General features: G+C 50.6%; 1 protein-coding gene across 1 annotated transcript in view; it reads right to left on the reverse strand.

The window, feature by feature from the left end:
* UNC5B (unc-5 homolog B (C. elegans)) overlaps positions 1-14,232 on the reverse strand; it is an 81,184-nt gene extending 66,952 nt beyond the window's left edge. The window contains exon 1 of the mRNA XM_004680798.2: positions 14,125-14,232. Coding sequence (XP_004680855.1) covers positions 14,125-14,203 — 79 coding nt within the window. The 5' untranslated portion in view covers positions 14,204-14,232. The remainder of the gene's footprint in view (positions 1-14,124) is intronic.
* Positions 14,233-14,280: the final 48 nt, after the last annotated feature.

Here is a 14,280-nt window from a genome sequence, read left to right on the forward strand (position 1 = left end):
CCCCCAGCAGTGTATTTCGTCGATCTATCTATCTGCCTGTTCTGTACCCCACTCTGTCTCTGGTGAATCCTCCCACCCTCCGCATCTCTGGCCTGTACCCCAATTCTGTACAAATAAATAAATCTTAAAAAAAAAAAAAAGGACAATGAGAAGCCTGGGACTGAGTCTCACATCTACTTCTCTCTTAGATGAAAGTAGCATCTTATCAATTTTAGTCTGTACTTTGCTTCTTTTACTTGTCAAGATGTCCTGAGACGCTCTCCATATTAGTTTTTCATCGCTGCATGGTACTCCAGTACATGCTCACACTGTCATTTATTCAATTCTTCTCTGGGGCATTCAGGTGGTTTCCAAAATTTTGCAATGAATCACCAGGGCACTTATGTTTTTGTACTGATAAAGGTGTCTCTTAATGGAAGTCTTCCAGAGGTAGGATCGTTGGGTCAAAAAATAAAGAGTATAAGTACTTTTGTTAGGTATCGCCACATTATCTATCCCAAGGACTGTACCAATCTACATTTCTAGCCACAATGTCTGAAAATGCTGCTTCTCAAAGGCTCCCCAATAGAATGTCTGATCAAAATCTTTATTTTTCAGCCTTACAGGTGAGAAGTGCTACCTTAGAAGAATTGTCTTGTTTTTAGAATTGGGAGTTTTAACTTTTTTTTTTTTTTTTTTGCTTAAGGGTTACTGTCATATTTTATTTTGTGCATAGTTTATTCATATATTTTTCCTACTTTTTTAAAAATCAGGTTTTTAATCCTTTACCCCTCAATATTTCAGGTGCTTTGTCTATTAGAGATATTAGTTCTTTGTTTGTGGTCTTTGTTATAAACATTTTCTCCCAGTTCGTCAAATATTTTGTCTTTTGACTTTCCTTAGGATGCTTTATTGTCTATTTTTTTTTAGTTATGTAAGAAAAATGATCATGACAATGTCTTTCCTGACCCCAATGTTAAAAGAAAGTCTCATCTCCTGCTTGCATGATATTGCTGTTTACATTTAAATCCCTGACTCATTTGGAGTTTTTCTGTATCATGTGAAACTTTGTCTTTTTCCAAATGGCTACTGAGTTGTCCCACCACCATTTATAAAAAAGTCTCTTCATCCCAGTGACCAAAGTTCTCACCTTTGCCATATAATACATCTTCATTAGCATTTGGGCCTAACTCTGTACTCTTATCTTCAACTGATCTGCCAATTCATGCACCAATACTATACTGCTTTAATTATAGAGGCATTACAGTTGTGTCTTAATATTTAGTAAGGATAGTTTTCCTTTCCTAAGTGTTCTTCTATCTCTAATTGGTTACTCTTATTTAGTTACTTTGGCTAATACTTCTAGCATAGTGTTGAGTAAATGTGAGGTTAGGTAGGTATCTATGCTTTATTCCTGAGCTTTAATGGAAACATCTTAGCATTTCCTCATAAAATAAACACTGGCTGTAGGCCAAGGCTTTATATATTTTATGATACTAAAAAGTACATTTTATTCCTATTTTCTTCAGTGTTTATACCACAAATGGATGATGAATTTTGCCCAAGACTTTTTTGGCATTGATAATCATGTGGTTTATATGGGATATGGGATATGATATTAATTTGGAATGTTTTTAACGGGTTAACTTTGAATCAAATTTGCACCCCTAAAATAAGGCCGTTATGTATTATTTGCTTAAAGAAAAAAACAAAAAAAGATACCAGTGGTGACAGCGACCCTTTCTTGAGCTTTGCGATCTATCTATATCACGAGTACTACCATGATGCAACCCTCAGACAGTTACACGGAGCAGGCTCTAGTATTCCCACTTCACAGATGAGAAACCTGAGATGAGAAAAGTTGACTGGCCAACATCACACAGTTACCAAATAAGAGACAGCACTCAATCCTGTTGGTGATGCCAAAAATCTTGTCATGGTGGCACATATTAGGTAGGTAGGTAGGATCATTTGCTGTTACTTAGTAATAGTAAAAAGTCCATATGACCCAGCACTCCCACTCCTAGGTATCAACCCAAAGGACACAACAACCTTGACTCAAAAGGACACCTGCACCCCCATGTTTACTGCTGCTCTATTTACAATAGGGAAGATGTGGAATCAACCCAAATGCCTGAAAACAGATGACTGGATTAAAAAGTGGTACTTATACACAATGGAATATTACTCAGCAATCAAAAAAGACAAACCCATGCCTTTTGCAGCGACATGGATGGAGCTGGAAGGGATCGTGCTTAGTGAAATAAGCCAGAAAGAAAAAGAAAAGTACTGATGGTTTCACTTATAGCAAGAACATAAGGGATCAGGAAAACAAAACAAAACAAAACAATTATAATAAAGTAAAAATGAAAAACAATGAACAACTGTAAACCAGAGATATTTTATGAGGGTGGAGAGGAGAATAGGATCAAAACTGGGGCGGGACAATGGTGATGGCACACGGGGGAACTGATGATGGGAAGTCCATGGGGATTACAACTGAGATGAAAAAATGCACAAAATGAAGAATGATGTAGAAGATAAATAAATTTTTAAAAAAATTTAAAAAGTAATAGTAAAATGCTTCTTAATTGAGAGGATTTTGTAAGAGGAACGACTCTTTATAAGAATTGGTGGGGGTGGGGTGAGGATGGGGGTTCTTTACCCTAGTTCCAGAAGCTTGAGTTGCCCTTCTCAACCCACCCCATCCGCACTTGGCAGTGGAAAGGTGTGAGGGGCAGGAGAGCGCTGCCAGCCTACTGGCAGGATCTTGCCATGTTCCTCTTCCACCTTCAGCTTCCAGCTCCACGCCATCCTGGCACATGTGGCTCAGTGTCCCGACAGTGTGGGAGCAACTTCGAGAACGAAGACTGGTCAGGGCGGTGGTGGGCTGTGAGGGAACTCACAGCATAGGGGAGAAAACCCTACTCCTCTATTCCTGCTAGCCCAGCATGCCCTGTTTTCTAAGAACGGGCATTCAGCCGAGGGATTATGTAACTTCTGGTGGGCATGGCAGATGGTGTGCTGGCTTGGACACATCAACCTAGCACCGACACTAACCTTCCCTGACGTGGCACCCCAGCCTCCTGTGCTCTGGGGTGTGGAGCACTGAGAGGGATGGAAGCGACCCAAACTCTTGTCATCTAGCTCCACAGCCGTGCCAGCCAGGCCACAGGGAGAGGGCAGGACCCACCCACTAGCAGAGGGCCCAGCCCTCCCCTCCCTGACGTCAGGGCACACGGCTGCCTGACTCCACCTCAGATTAGCAGCTTCTGGAGTTTGGAGCATAGTTTCCAAAGCACCTCTCTGGGTGTGTCCATCTGGGTGTGCCCATCTCCCTTGGTTGTGAGGGGCATTCAGTTTCTTTTACTCCTTTAGCTTCTGAGTAAATTGAGTCTCAAAGAGGATGAGTGACTTGCTCAACACAGTCAGCAGAGTTGAAGCATCTAGATTCCCAGTCGGGTCCTCTTTCCAAAGGCGTGTGAGCCGCAGGAGATCGCCTCATCACCCCATGGGCCATCCTGAAGGGTATGTCTAATATTCCCCGTGTCAGGATGCGAGTGTTAGAAAGGAAGAGGGGGCGTAACCTGCAATTTGTGGATGGTTTCCTTCTAAGCAGGAAGAAGAGGAAATGGACCTTCACTGACCATGTTCCAGCTCATTCAATCTCCTAACAGTCAGCCAGGGCCCCCATTTTACAGTGAGGAGATGCAGACCCAGGGAATCGCAGCTAGTGATGAAGCCAGGACTTGAACTCAGTTCTACGATTCCAGGGTGGGCCCTTTTTTTGGACAGATGAAGGCACTGAAGCTGAGAGAGAGAGAGAAAAGGACTAGTTCAAGGGCACACAACAGATTAGCTACGTGGCTGGGATCCCAATCCAGGCTTCCAATTCCTCAGCTTTCTGTTGTTCTCTCTCTCTCTTTCTCTCTCTCTCTCCCCTCCACCCCTGTGATGTATACAGAAGTGGGGTACATCAGTAGGAAGACGTGACTCAGATCAGATTGGCGGCAGGGGTCCTATGTACAGCCCCAGTTATCTTGGACTGCCTGGCAGGAATTCCAGATCAGCCTGGGGTAGGGGCTCACAGCAAGGGCCGGCAGGTGCCCAGCTGTAGGTGGTGGCTGGGCTAGGTCTGCTGCTGCCTCGGCCAAGGGCCTGGGGGTGTTTAATCTCCTAGGATGCTCCCAGTGGTTAATCTTAGATGCAGAGCCAAGAAAGCCTGGCTCAGTTTATAGACCCAGCAGCCAAAACTGCTCCCCTGCACCAAACCCAGATTGTGCCAAGCTGGAGGCAGTTGCTATGGAGGGCTGAGGCCTGTGGTCAGACCCTGCCCACAAGTCTTCAGACATATCTGCGCCGAGGCCTCAGAGTCAGAGGATGAATAGACATTCTCTTGGGTCACTCGATGGTAAGGTGGAAGGAAACCATCAGTGGGCCTGGAATACACAGGGTAAACATTGTGAATGGGCCTTGACTAACTCAGCTTTGTGAAGGCCACCTGGCAGATAAGCACAGTTTACCAGGGCAACAGTCAGCCTGCCAGCATGCTTCTCACACAAAGGTACCGAGGGCGCTTGACCCTAGTAATTGGTTAATTCTTTGTGGCTCCACAGAACTTAGTGAATAAACTCTTTTCTACTTAGGGGCTCTGACCCCTGAAGACTTGCCTTCCATCATGCCTGGTAGAGTTATGATGATGAAAGCAGGAGAGAACGAGCGTGGAGAGGTGGGCAAACAGGAGCGGGAGAGTCACAAAGTGGCAGGAATCCGCCCATTCTTTGGCTACTTGTCCACAGCAGCAAGCCCAAGGCACAGCAGTGCCTGAACCACAGCAACCTGTCGGGGAGTGAGGCCGGACTGGGAGCTCCTCATTCCTCCAGCTGTCCAGTCTTGAGGGAGCACCTGTGTCCAGGCACAGTGCTAGGCATCAGGGAAGTCCAAGTCATCCCCAGGGTCTCCAGTCACCCAGGGCCACAGTTTTCTCTTCACGATCCAGTTGTTCCCACCGCATCCTGCTTCCACCCACTGACACTGCTTCCCACTGCAGCTCCCTGGCTTCGTGACAAGGGGAAAAGCATGCCAGGCTGCCTCATGCCACGAACCCCAAGCAGACCCTCTCCCTCCTTCTGTGTCTCACTCTGCCCTGCCACTCAATGACCAAAGGTGGGGTGGGGGAGGGGACCTGGAGCACCTTTCCTGGAATTTCTGATTCAACTTCTTGTAAGGTCTGCATCCTCCATGGGTGCCCAGGCTGGGCAGGCGGGCGCCTCTGATCACATTACAAGAGCTGCTTTCCACTGGCTCCGTCTCCTGATGCCAGTAATGCCTCCAGACGCCACTTGGAGCCTCTGGGGGTTGCAGGCTCCTGGGTGATCTCAGCAAAAGGCATTTCTTGCAGACCTTGAGGATACCTCCTGAGATTTACCAGCCCAGGTGAGCACCAGGAACCAGAAAAGACAGCCTTCTTCTTTCTGCTCTCTGCCTGGCTCTCAGGTCAACCTGGAAGCTGCCACCAGGGATTCTGGGCCCTGCTCTTCTGCCCAGAGATGTACAGGAAGAAAAGCAAGGCCCAGCCCCAGCCAGGGCTTGGGGAGGTTGGGGGAGAGGCAGGAAGGAAAGAAGGCAAAGGAAATCAATGGCGTACCTCCTCTGTGCCAGGATCTAGGTGTGGTCTCATCTTACATGGCTATTCCGTCGTCCACCTAACACATGGGGACGCTGAGGATCAGAGGGCAAACCACCTGGCTCAGGCATTCGGCAAGATTGAAATCCTTTTAATTCCAAAGACTTGGCTCTAAGGGACTTGGTACTAAGGGACTTCTGGCCTTGCTTTGCTACGTGACCAGCTACAAGTCACTGCCTCAATTTGTTCCCTCGGTTGATTGTTCCAGATGTTACCAGCCCCCACCTTCAGATAGACCTCTCCTAGCAGGAATGCCCTCTCTGCTTGTCCAAACTCTGCTCATCCTCTGAAGGCCTCTTAAGTAGCATCCTTTCCTCCTCCAAGAAGCCTTCCCTCACCAGCAACCCAGGTCCATTGGCGACTTCTCTCAACTCTTAAGCAGTTTCTGTCATAAACCCACACTAGGCACCACTAATGAGACTGATGATGACCGTGAATGTTACTGGGCTCTTTAAAATATGCAAACACACACATGCACTGAGATTGAGACATATGCATTAGCTCATTCATCTCTACTACAATCTAATGAGAACTGTTGCTAAGACTGCTCCCAGTTTACAAAATGAGTTAACTAAAGCCCAGAGAGGGCAGGCAACCTGCTTGAGGTCACACAGCCAGATGGTGGCACAGCCAGAATTCAAAGTCAAGTCATCTGCACAGCCTGCCCTCTAAGCACCATACCAGATGCCTCCTAGGACACACACCTCTGGCTCATCCTTGAAGGGGCTCCTCTCTGTTCCTCCATCACACATTCCTCTCACAGCCCAGCATCACAGGCCCTGCACAATGCTTATGCTTCAAGAAGTGACACAAAACCCACCATTTCAAGGTTAGGCCTATGCTTTGCCTACCTCTGAGTCTAGTACCCAGTACTTGCTCAGACTGAATTAATGTGTACATACACCAAGTTTTAGGGCTGGAACAATGTTCTGACACCCAATCTAGGGCAGGATTCCTTATTCCCCACCCAAACTCAGTCACCCTGCAACCTGGAAAAACAAAGCAGTGGATAGAATGGCAGGGTCTGGCAGTCTCTTCCCACCAGGTTCCTCTTGAACCTGGGAGGGGTGGGAAGGTAGGTCAGGGAAGGGAGCCTTCTTAGTGACCAGGCTGTTGCTGCCAATGAGATCCTTCTCTGCCTCTGGCACTGCTTGGTGCTGGGACACCCAGTCTCTAAGCCAGGAGATTCTTACGGGGCAGGGAAAAGGGACTGAAGTCCTGGAGGGTGATTTATGACTTCAGAGAGAGAGAGCTCTGGGGCTGCATAATGTTCACAAGGGCATTCCAGTCAATATATTGACTTCCCGGAGGGGCCTCTGTAAACACAAGTGGTTTGGGCCCTGGCTACCTCTGCACCTTACTGGATGCTGGGGCCTGTTCAGGTGGAACCACATGAAAACACTCCATAGTCCTTATCCTTCTACCTTTCCCCCACCCCGAAATGACAGCTGGAAAACCAGCCAGGTTCAGAGAGGGGAAGGTACTAGTTCAAATTGACACAGCAGAAAAAGAGCCAGGAGTTGTGAGCCTCCAGGCCCTGAACTCCCTTTTTCTACCCCAACTTGCACTCTCCTAGTGGAAGAAGGCTCAGGCATCACAGAGCTCTCTCCTGAGGCACCTGGATGTTCCCTGAGTGCTCCTATGTGCCAGGAACCCTGCATGCTACGTGCTTATTCGCGTATCAGTGACGTGGTCCTCAAAATAAACTGGTGAAGACCATGTTTTTTCTCCACTTTATAGATGAGAAACTGAGGCCAAGTACAGTTAGACGAGTCACCCAAGGTCACAGAGCTTGTACGTGGCAATGCTGAGAGGCTATGTTATCCTCAGGATTCCAGTGTACCCTCTAAACCTGCAGCTGAGGCCCTGGGGGGGTGTAGAAGATGGGGTTCCTAAAGTGGTGATAAAAAATGAGGCTTCCCCTCTTACTGGCTGATGGGAGTGGCTGAAATCCCGCCCTTCCTTTCTTATCCGTTCTCTGTGGGAGCATGGCACAAGTAGAGACGTTTACCTCATATTCTTGCCCCTAATATAAACCCTGCAAGTGTGTAAAAGCATTTTCTAGGTTCAATCCTTCAAGAACCACAGCGAGAGAATCAAAGAGTAACAAATCCTTTTCTCTCAAGCTCCCACTAAAGGACCCAGCCCATTGCCAGAGTAGCTGAGAAGGGGGAGTCCCCTAGGCACACCCCTCCAATGGAGGCTGGCTACCACTTGAGACGGCAGGGTCAATTTCCAAGTGCAGGCGACAGGTCTGGGGCCAGGTGTCTGCCCAGGTTCCCCAGCCAACTAGTTCCATCCCATGCTCTCTTAGATAGACCTGAAAAGGAGATGGTCAAGGCCTGGCCGAGATCCCCGACTCTGCAAATATTGTCATCGTCCTCACTTGGCATCTGAGATCTGAAGGCCATGTATGGTTCTGGAGTGGACTCCAGCATTGGCATAGACAATAATGTCCCTAAGCCTGGGCTAGAGTTGCTCTGGCTCTGATGTGGGTCCCTAGTCAGCATCCACTTTTCTAGTGGATCCCTACGAAGACGAAGTGGGGTAAGGTCCCCCACACGAGAGGGTTTTATAATCTGTACGGTTTTATAATCTGTACAGGTCTATGCACACGGGTAGGGCTGGCACATGCCGCTAGGCTCCTTGCTCCACAACAACACATCTTCCAGGACTCCTGGAGTTGGTGTGGCAGGCCTCAGCGCGAGCAAACTGGGAAAGCAGGGGGATCACTTGTGACTGAGGAGGCAGGAAGGACAGTGAGTCCTGGGAGCATGTGTCTGTCTGTGCTTTTTTAATTGCTTCATGGAGAGTCCCAGCCCCTGCCATGCGCATCTTTGTTCCTTTCCACTAGGGATCCTCTTACTCAAGTTCTGTCTGCCTTTTCTTCAGTGAATTCCAGGAGACCCCAAGGCCTCTTGAGGGGTGGAGCAGGAGCCTGACCCAGCTCACAGAGCAGATCTTCACATCACAGCCCCGGTCACCGGTCTGGGTGAGCTGCGAGCTGATTGCAGTACACAACTCAGGGTGCAAGCCCCTGTCCTGGGGGCAGTCGCCCAAGCTCCTGAGCTGGTTTTAGGGCCAGTCTGTAGCAGCCTTCGGGCAGACAGGCCCATCTGCCTTCCACAGAGGAAGCCAGATTCTGCCCTTCTACCCCAGAACCTGGCACCTAATCCAAACCATGCCCACAACTTCCAGCACAGGGCTAAATGAGATCTCCTTAGTGCTGAAAGGCAAATACCCTGGGGCTCACCCCCAACAGACAACCCCCACAAAATGCAATGGATGGAGTTTCCCTTGCCTGGTGGTGACTCACTATCCCCACACTACACATACGTATTTATACACAAACACACCACAGCCGCACCCATATGCACACTGTCCACCCCCGACACCCAAAGATACACATGGCCATCTGTATCGCGTATCACCGTCATATACAAAAGCACAACTCTCCCCAACACACACACCCATTCCCCTTCACACAACCTCTGCACACTTTACCTCTACACCTGCACCCCAGCGGACGCACCTACCCCACCTTACCAATGCACACTCCCACCTCTGCCCCACCTCCTTAATACACATTCTCACCCCCCACACACACACTCCTTATACACATTCTCACACACACACACTCCTTAATACACATTGTCACCCACAAACACACATAGATACTCCTTAATACACATTCTCACCCCCACAGCTTGCCTTCCCACAGAACTGAGCGGGAAGTTGTGCGGTGCTGGGGCAGCGGAGTGGGGAGGTGAGATGCTCTGAGGCCTGGCTTGGGGGTGGCAGAGAGCCCCCAGTCTGATCCTGCATATTCATTTACTCTGCAGACGAGGGGGTCTAGAGGGAGCCGCTGGAGAAAGGGCTGAGCAAGCAGGGCTGAGGTGCTTTGCAGAACAACCCCCAGGTAACTGCTAGGCAGCTGGGCAAGCTGTGGAGAATCCCCACTCCACCGTGATTCTGGAGCTTCCAGAAACCCAGTGTTTTTGGAGAGAAGGAAGAGGAAAGGAAAGGGGTGGGGTGGGGGCAGGGAGGTGGTATATCTACAGCTTGCACTTCAGCAAATGTTTTCAGCTGCCATCAGCATCGCCTAAGCCGCTGATTGGAGAAAAAGGGATGCCACTGGGATCAGCAGCTCGGTCTCGTGGGTGCAGCGGCTAGGGCAATGCCAGGCTGGAGTTCGAATCCTGAACACCACCAACTCACATGGAGGAGCCAAGGCCAGCTCCTGGAGGCAGGACTTCCTCTAAAAGGGCGAGAGGAGAGGCCCACCCAAAAAAATATCTGGTGAGGAGACATTCTCAAGGCATTGGTGGGGGGTCTACCTGGCTAAGCCCAGGCTTAGCCCCAAATCCATAAGCAAATCAAAAGGGTGGAATGCACAGATTCCCAGGGAGGCCGGCAGCCACCTCCCTCTCCCCCCTCCATGGCCATCCCAAGACCTCCCTTGTATTATTCTAACTATGGTTATTTAAAAATTTTTCCATAAAAAAGGAGAAATGCACAGAAAGCTCTTGTTTGGTTTCATTTTGCCTTCACAGTTTTAATGATTCCATTTGTAGAAACTGTTTAGGAAACTGGTGAGAAGGGGGAGGAGGCCACAGAAGCCCAGCTCTGGCTTGGGCTGCCCCTGGCTCCTCTCTCCCCACTGGGGCCAGAGCCCAGGCAGCACCTTTTCTCTGCGCCTCAGCTCCAAGCCACCAAGTCCCAAGTGCTGACCTGTCACCCCGTTTCTCCTCCCGTTTCTACAACCCTGTTTCTACAGCCCTCGGTGGGTTCCAAGTTGTCTCCTTTCTACATAAGCCTACCTCGGAGGTTCAAACGATCACTGGGGGAGCTGGCAGCCTCTGGGAAGGCCGCTGAGAACCACTACCCTTGTTCTCTAAGCACTTGGAAAGGTAAGGGCCTGCTCCTCCAGCCTCAAATCAAAGTCTGGCAGCCCACACCACCCCCCAAAGTCTTAGGCAGTCCACACAGAAGACATTAGTGGGGTAGGGAAGGGAGGTAGAGACAGACCTCTTTTTAGGGCCTGATGGCCAGAAGTAGGGTCACTTAGTCCAGGAGAAACCAACAATGAAGTAGATGGGAGGAGATAGCCCTCGAAATTTCAAAGTAAAAGGCAAGTATTATACATATTCTGATTCAACCTTCCACATGAGCGGCAGAACTCTGAAATGCTAGTGGCTAGTCTGCAGGTCAAGGGAGCTTGGCTTGAGTTATCCCAGCTGGGGAAGGCTTCGGGCAGTTGCTGAGAAGCTCAAAGGTTGGGGGGGGGGCGGGTCAGGGATCGGGCTGCCTTTGGGCTTTTACCCATTCCCAGGACCTGACCTTTGGCCCTGCCATGTTCCCCACTTCTGGTTCCATGGTCCCAATATCTTCCACCCATCCAGCTACATGTCCCAATCAAACCTGATACCAAACCAACCTTATCTTCGGCTGCCTGCTTAGGTGGTGTCTTGATTTCAGATTCTCAACCCCAGACCCAAGCTGGCCAGTCTGCTGCCCTATGGGAATAAAGGAGCCAGGACTTGACTGAGGTCTGCCAGGCTTGAGTTCAAATCCCAGCTCTCTTGCCTCAGTCCCAGTGTAACCTCAGGCAAGCCAGGGCTTGTCCCAAAGCTCCAGGGTTGGAGAAGAGGGGAGTGGTTCGGTCCTACAGAATTCCCAGTTTGGAGAGTGGGGAGACAAAGGAGGAAGGGAAAACTGCATTCGGATTTCCTTTCCTTCCCTACTTTTACTTTAATGAGAAAACCCATTAAGCTACTCTTAATTTTCCATTTGTTTAAGTGAGATGAGTGTTTGCTACAGTGTAAAGGGAGACAAGGCTGGGTCACCTCAAAACCCCCTCCCCACCCACCCACACACAAGAGAGAGACACTAAGAAAATTCCAACTTTTAATTGCACCTTAAAAAGAAGTGTTATCATGACACCTTGATTCCTTCTCAACCATCCCAGCCAGAGGCCAAGGAAAGAAAGGCTCATTAAAAACTCCGGGAAAAGCTGAGGGGTGGAGTAGGGGGAGATTCCCAGGCTTTTGAAGTGGCCTGTCTTGGTCCATCACTTGCTGACATCTCTTTCTAAGGTCTGCGGTTTTATGTTCTGGGTTTGATTTCTCCACCATCAACCTTTATGGTTTAAAAGATCCCATGGTGCTGTGAATGGAACTCATTTCTATTTCACTGTGGATAAAGGTGGGGGAGGACAGAGAGGAGCCTGCTGCTTGAGGGAAACTTGTACACCCCCAGAAAGGGCCCTCCTAGGAAAGACAGTCTTCCCGGCTCTGCTTGATAAGACAAAGGGGTGGATGGAGTCACAAGAAAGAGTCCAGTGTGGCCTGAATCCGCTTGGCTGCTGGACTTGAGCACTGCGTACAAGTCTGCTATCTAAGGTCATGAGAAGGCAAGGTTTGAAGAAAGGCCAAGCCTCGGCCTTGGTTTTCCCCGTAATGAGGGATCCACTGGGAAGACCCACAGAACATTCTGAAATCTGCTCTGTGCTTGGCATTAGAGAAAAAGGGCTGTGTAGGAGGAAGGAGCATGTTCTCCCTCCTGAAGGCAGTTTCTAAGGGCCGCACGTTCTGGGCAAAGGGAAGGCTGCAGGCGGACCCCACCAGTTGGCCCCTCTCCAGGCTGGTGGGCAGGCAGCCCCTGCTGGGCGAAGTAATGAGCACAATTCCAACACGGGTTCTGCTGATGGTGAGAAATCAAAGCCCGGTATTAGAGGCCATTTCTGGCTGGGCACTGTTCATGCCCAAATCCATCAAAGTCCTGGGCCTGGGGCTTCTTCTGGGGAAGGTGGGGGCTGTGTGCTTTGTTAAGCGGATGGCAGACCACCCCCAGCCTCACTGGCTGAGCCCACTTTCAAGTGCCAGGAAACTTGAGGCCAAGCAGGCAGAGTCACCACCCCCAGTGCCCTCGGTATTTACTTGTGATCCCCTTGCCCTGCTGGCACAAAAAATAGCTTCCCAAGGTACAACCCTGCCCATATGTCATTCACAGAGACTTCACACTACCCTTCACAACCCCCCACAAAAACACCCTCAAACCAGAAAGCTGCACTCCAGCCCAGCACCTCCCACATCCAACTGCATTCTGTGAAACAAGGTTGGTCATTCAGCAGTCTGCCCCCTCTCCTATCATTACTGTCCAACTTCAAAACACTCCTTTAAATACCAGAGTCTGCCCAAATCATAATTAACTTGGATCAAATGATTGAGTGTCGTAACTTTACAACACAGGGCTAGAAAAAAAAAGTGGGGGATGTGCTAAAACCAATCCCTCACTCCCTGGCCGTGGGAATCATTAATTTCAGAAAGAGGAGTCTTTGGTTATAGGTGTGGGGGAGGGGGAGGGGGAGCGGATGTCTACTGTGCAGGGGAAGCTGGAGGGGGGAGGACTGCGTCACCTTACCCACTTTCTGCATCAGTCTTCCTGCCCCGTTCACAGCCTCAACAGGCTCATGCCAGGATGATCCTGGCGCGGGGAGCCTTGACCACCTGGCTGTTTCCCCGGACTCGAGTCCGGGGTGTGCGCCTCATCCCTGGGAAATCGCAGCCCTGTTAGCAGCGACCCGCCCAGCTGCAGACGAGCACATGCGGGAGGGGAGAAGGGTGATGATGGTGGTGGTGGCTGTGGGTCGTGGGTAGAGAAATTATTTCATGGGCCCACCTTATGGCATCTTGCTAGGTCCAGAGTAGGAGGGTGCAGAGACAAGCGCACTTTGCTTCCAGGACAGAGAAAATACCAGTGACCCATTTAAAAAGAAAACTCGGCAGGATCACTAGGTACTTCCATTCCTCTTACCTTCCTTATACCCCCAACAAAGACCGCAGCTTACACGATTTCGGGTAAAGCGGTTTGCGCAGGACTTAGCCCTCTGCCTCCACTGGCCAAAGCCCTTCAACCCTCCTCCCGCAGGCAGAGCAAACCCCGCGCTCCCCGCGGTCCGCCGGTCTCTCCCTCTTTCCCTCCCGTCTGCAGATTCCGGCCGTGCAGCGCTCTGGAGCCGGGGCGAGCCGGGCCCGGGACTAGGAAGTTGCCGGCGAGAGGCAGCAAGCGCCTACCTAGCCAAGAAGCGATAGTTTTTGGTGGGGTTTTTTCTCTCTCGGAGTCGCAGCCTGGCGCGCGACGAACCAGGGGTCCACGGAAGCGGAGCCACCCTCAAGGCTTGGACCCCGACTCGGACACCCGTCCCAGGGAAGACGCAACCCTCCCCGGACCGGGCAGCAAGCTTCCGGCTTTTTCAGAACACACCGGGTCCGACCCTCCTGGTTAGAGACCCCGAGAGGTGGCTGCGCCATCGCCCACTTTGGTGGGTAGAACAATTTACCTGCTAACTTGGGCACCCCAACGCTTTCTCGACGAGCACCGACCACCTCAACTTCGGCCCAGAGTGAGGAGCCGAGGGTACCCTCGTCCCGCTGCCCCCTCGCCAGCTCGTTCCTTACCTGCGTGGCTCAGCGTCGGGTCCCAGCAGAGCAGCAGCGCCAGCAGCAGCGCGCCCCGCGCTCCGCTCCGGGCCCACATGCTCCCGCGGCCCGGCTCGGGCGCTTCTCCCCCGGGGATCTCTCCCTGGCCCCAGCCTCGCCGCCGCCGTCTCCGCC

The sequence above is a fragment of the Condylura cristata genome, unplaced genomic scaffold (genome assembly GCF_000260355.1).
Source record: "Condylura cristata isolate star-nosed mole 26May11 unplaced genomic scaffold, ConCri1.0 scaffold00011, whole genome shotgun sequence".
NCBI lineage: Eukaryota > Metazoa > Chordata > Mammalia > Eulipotyphla > Talpidae > Condylura > Condylura cristata.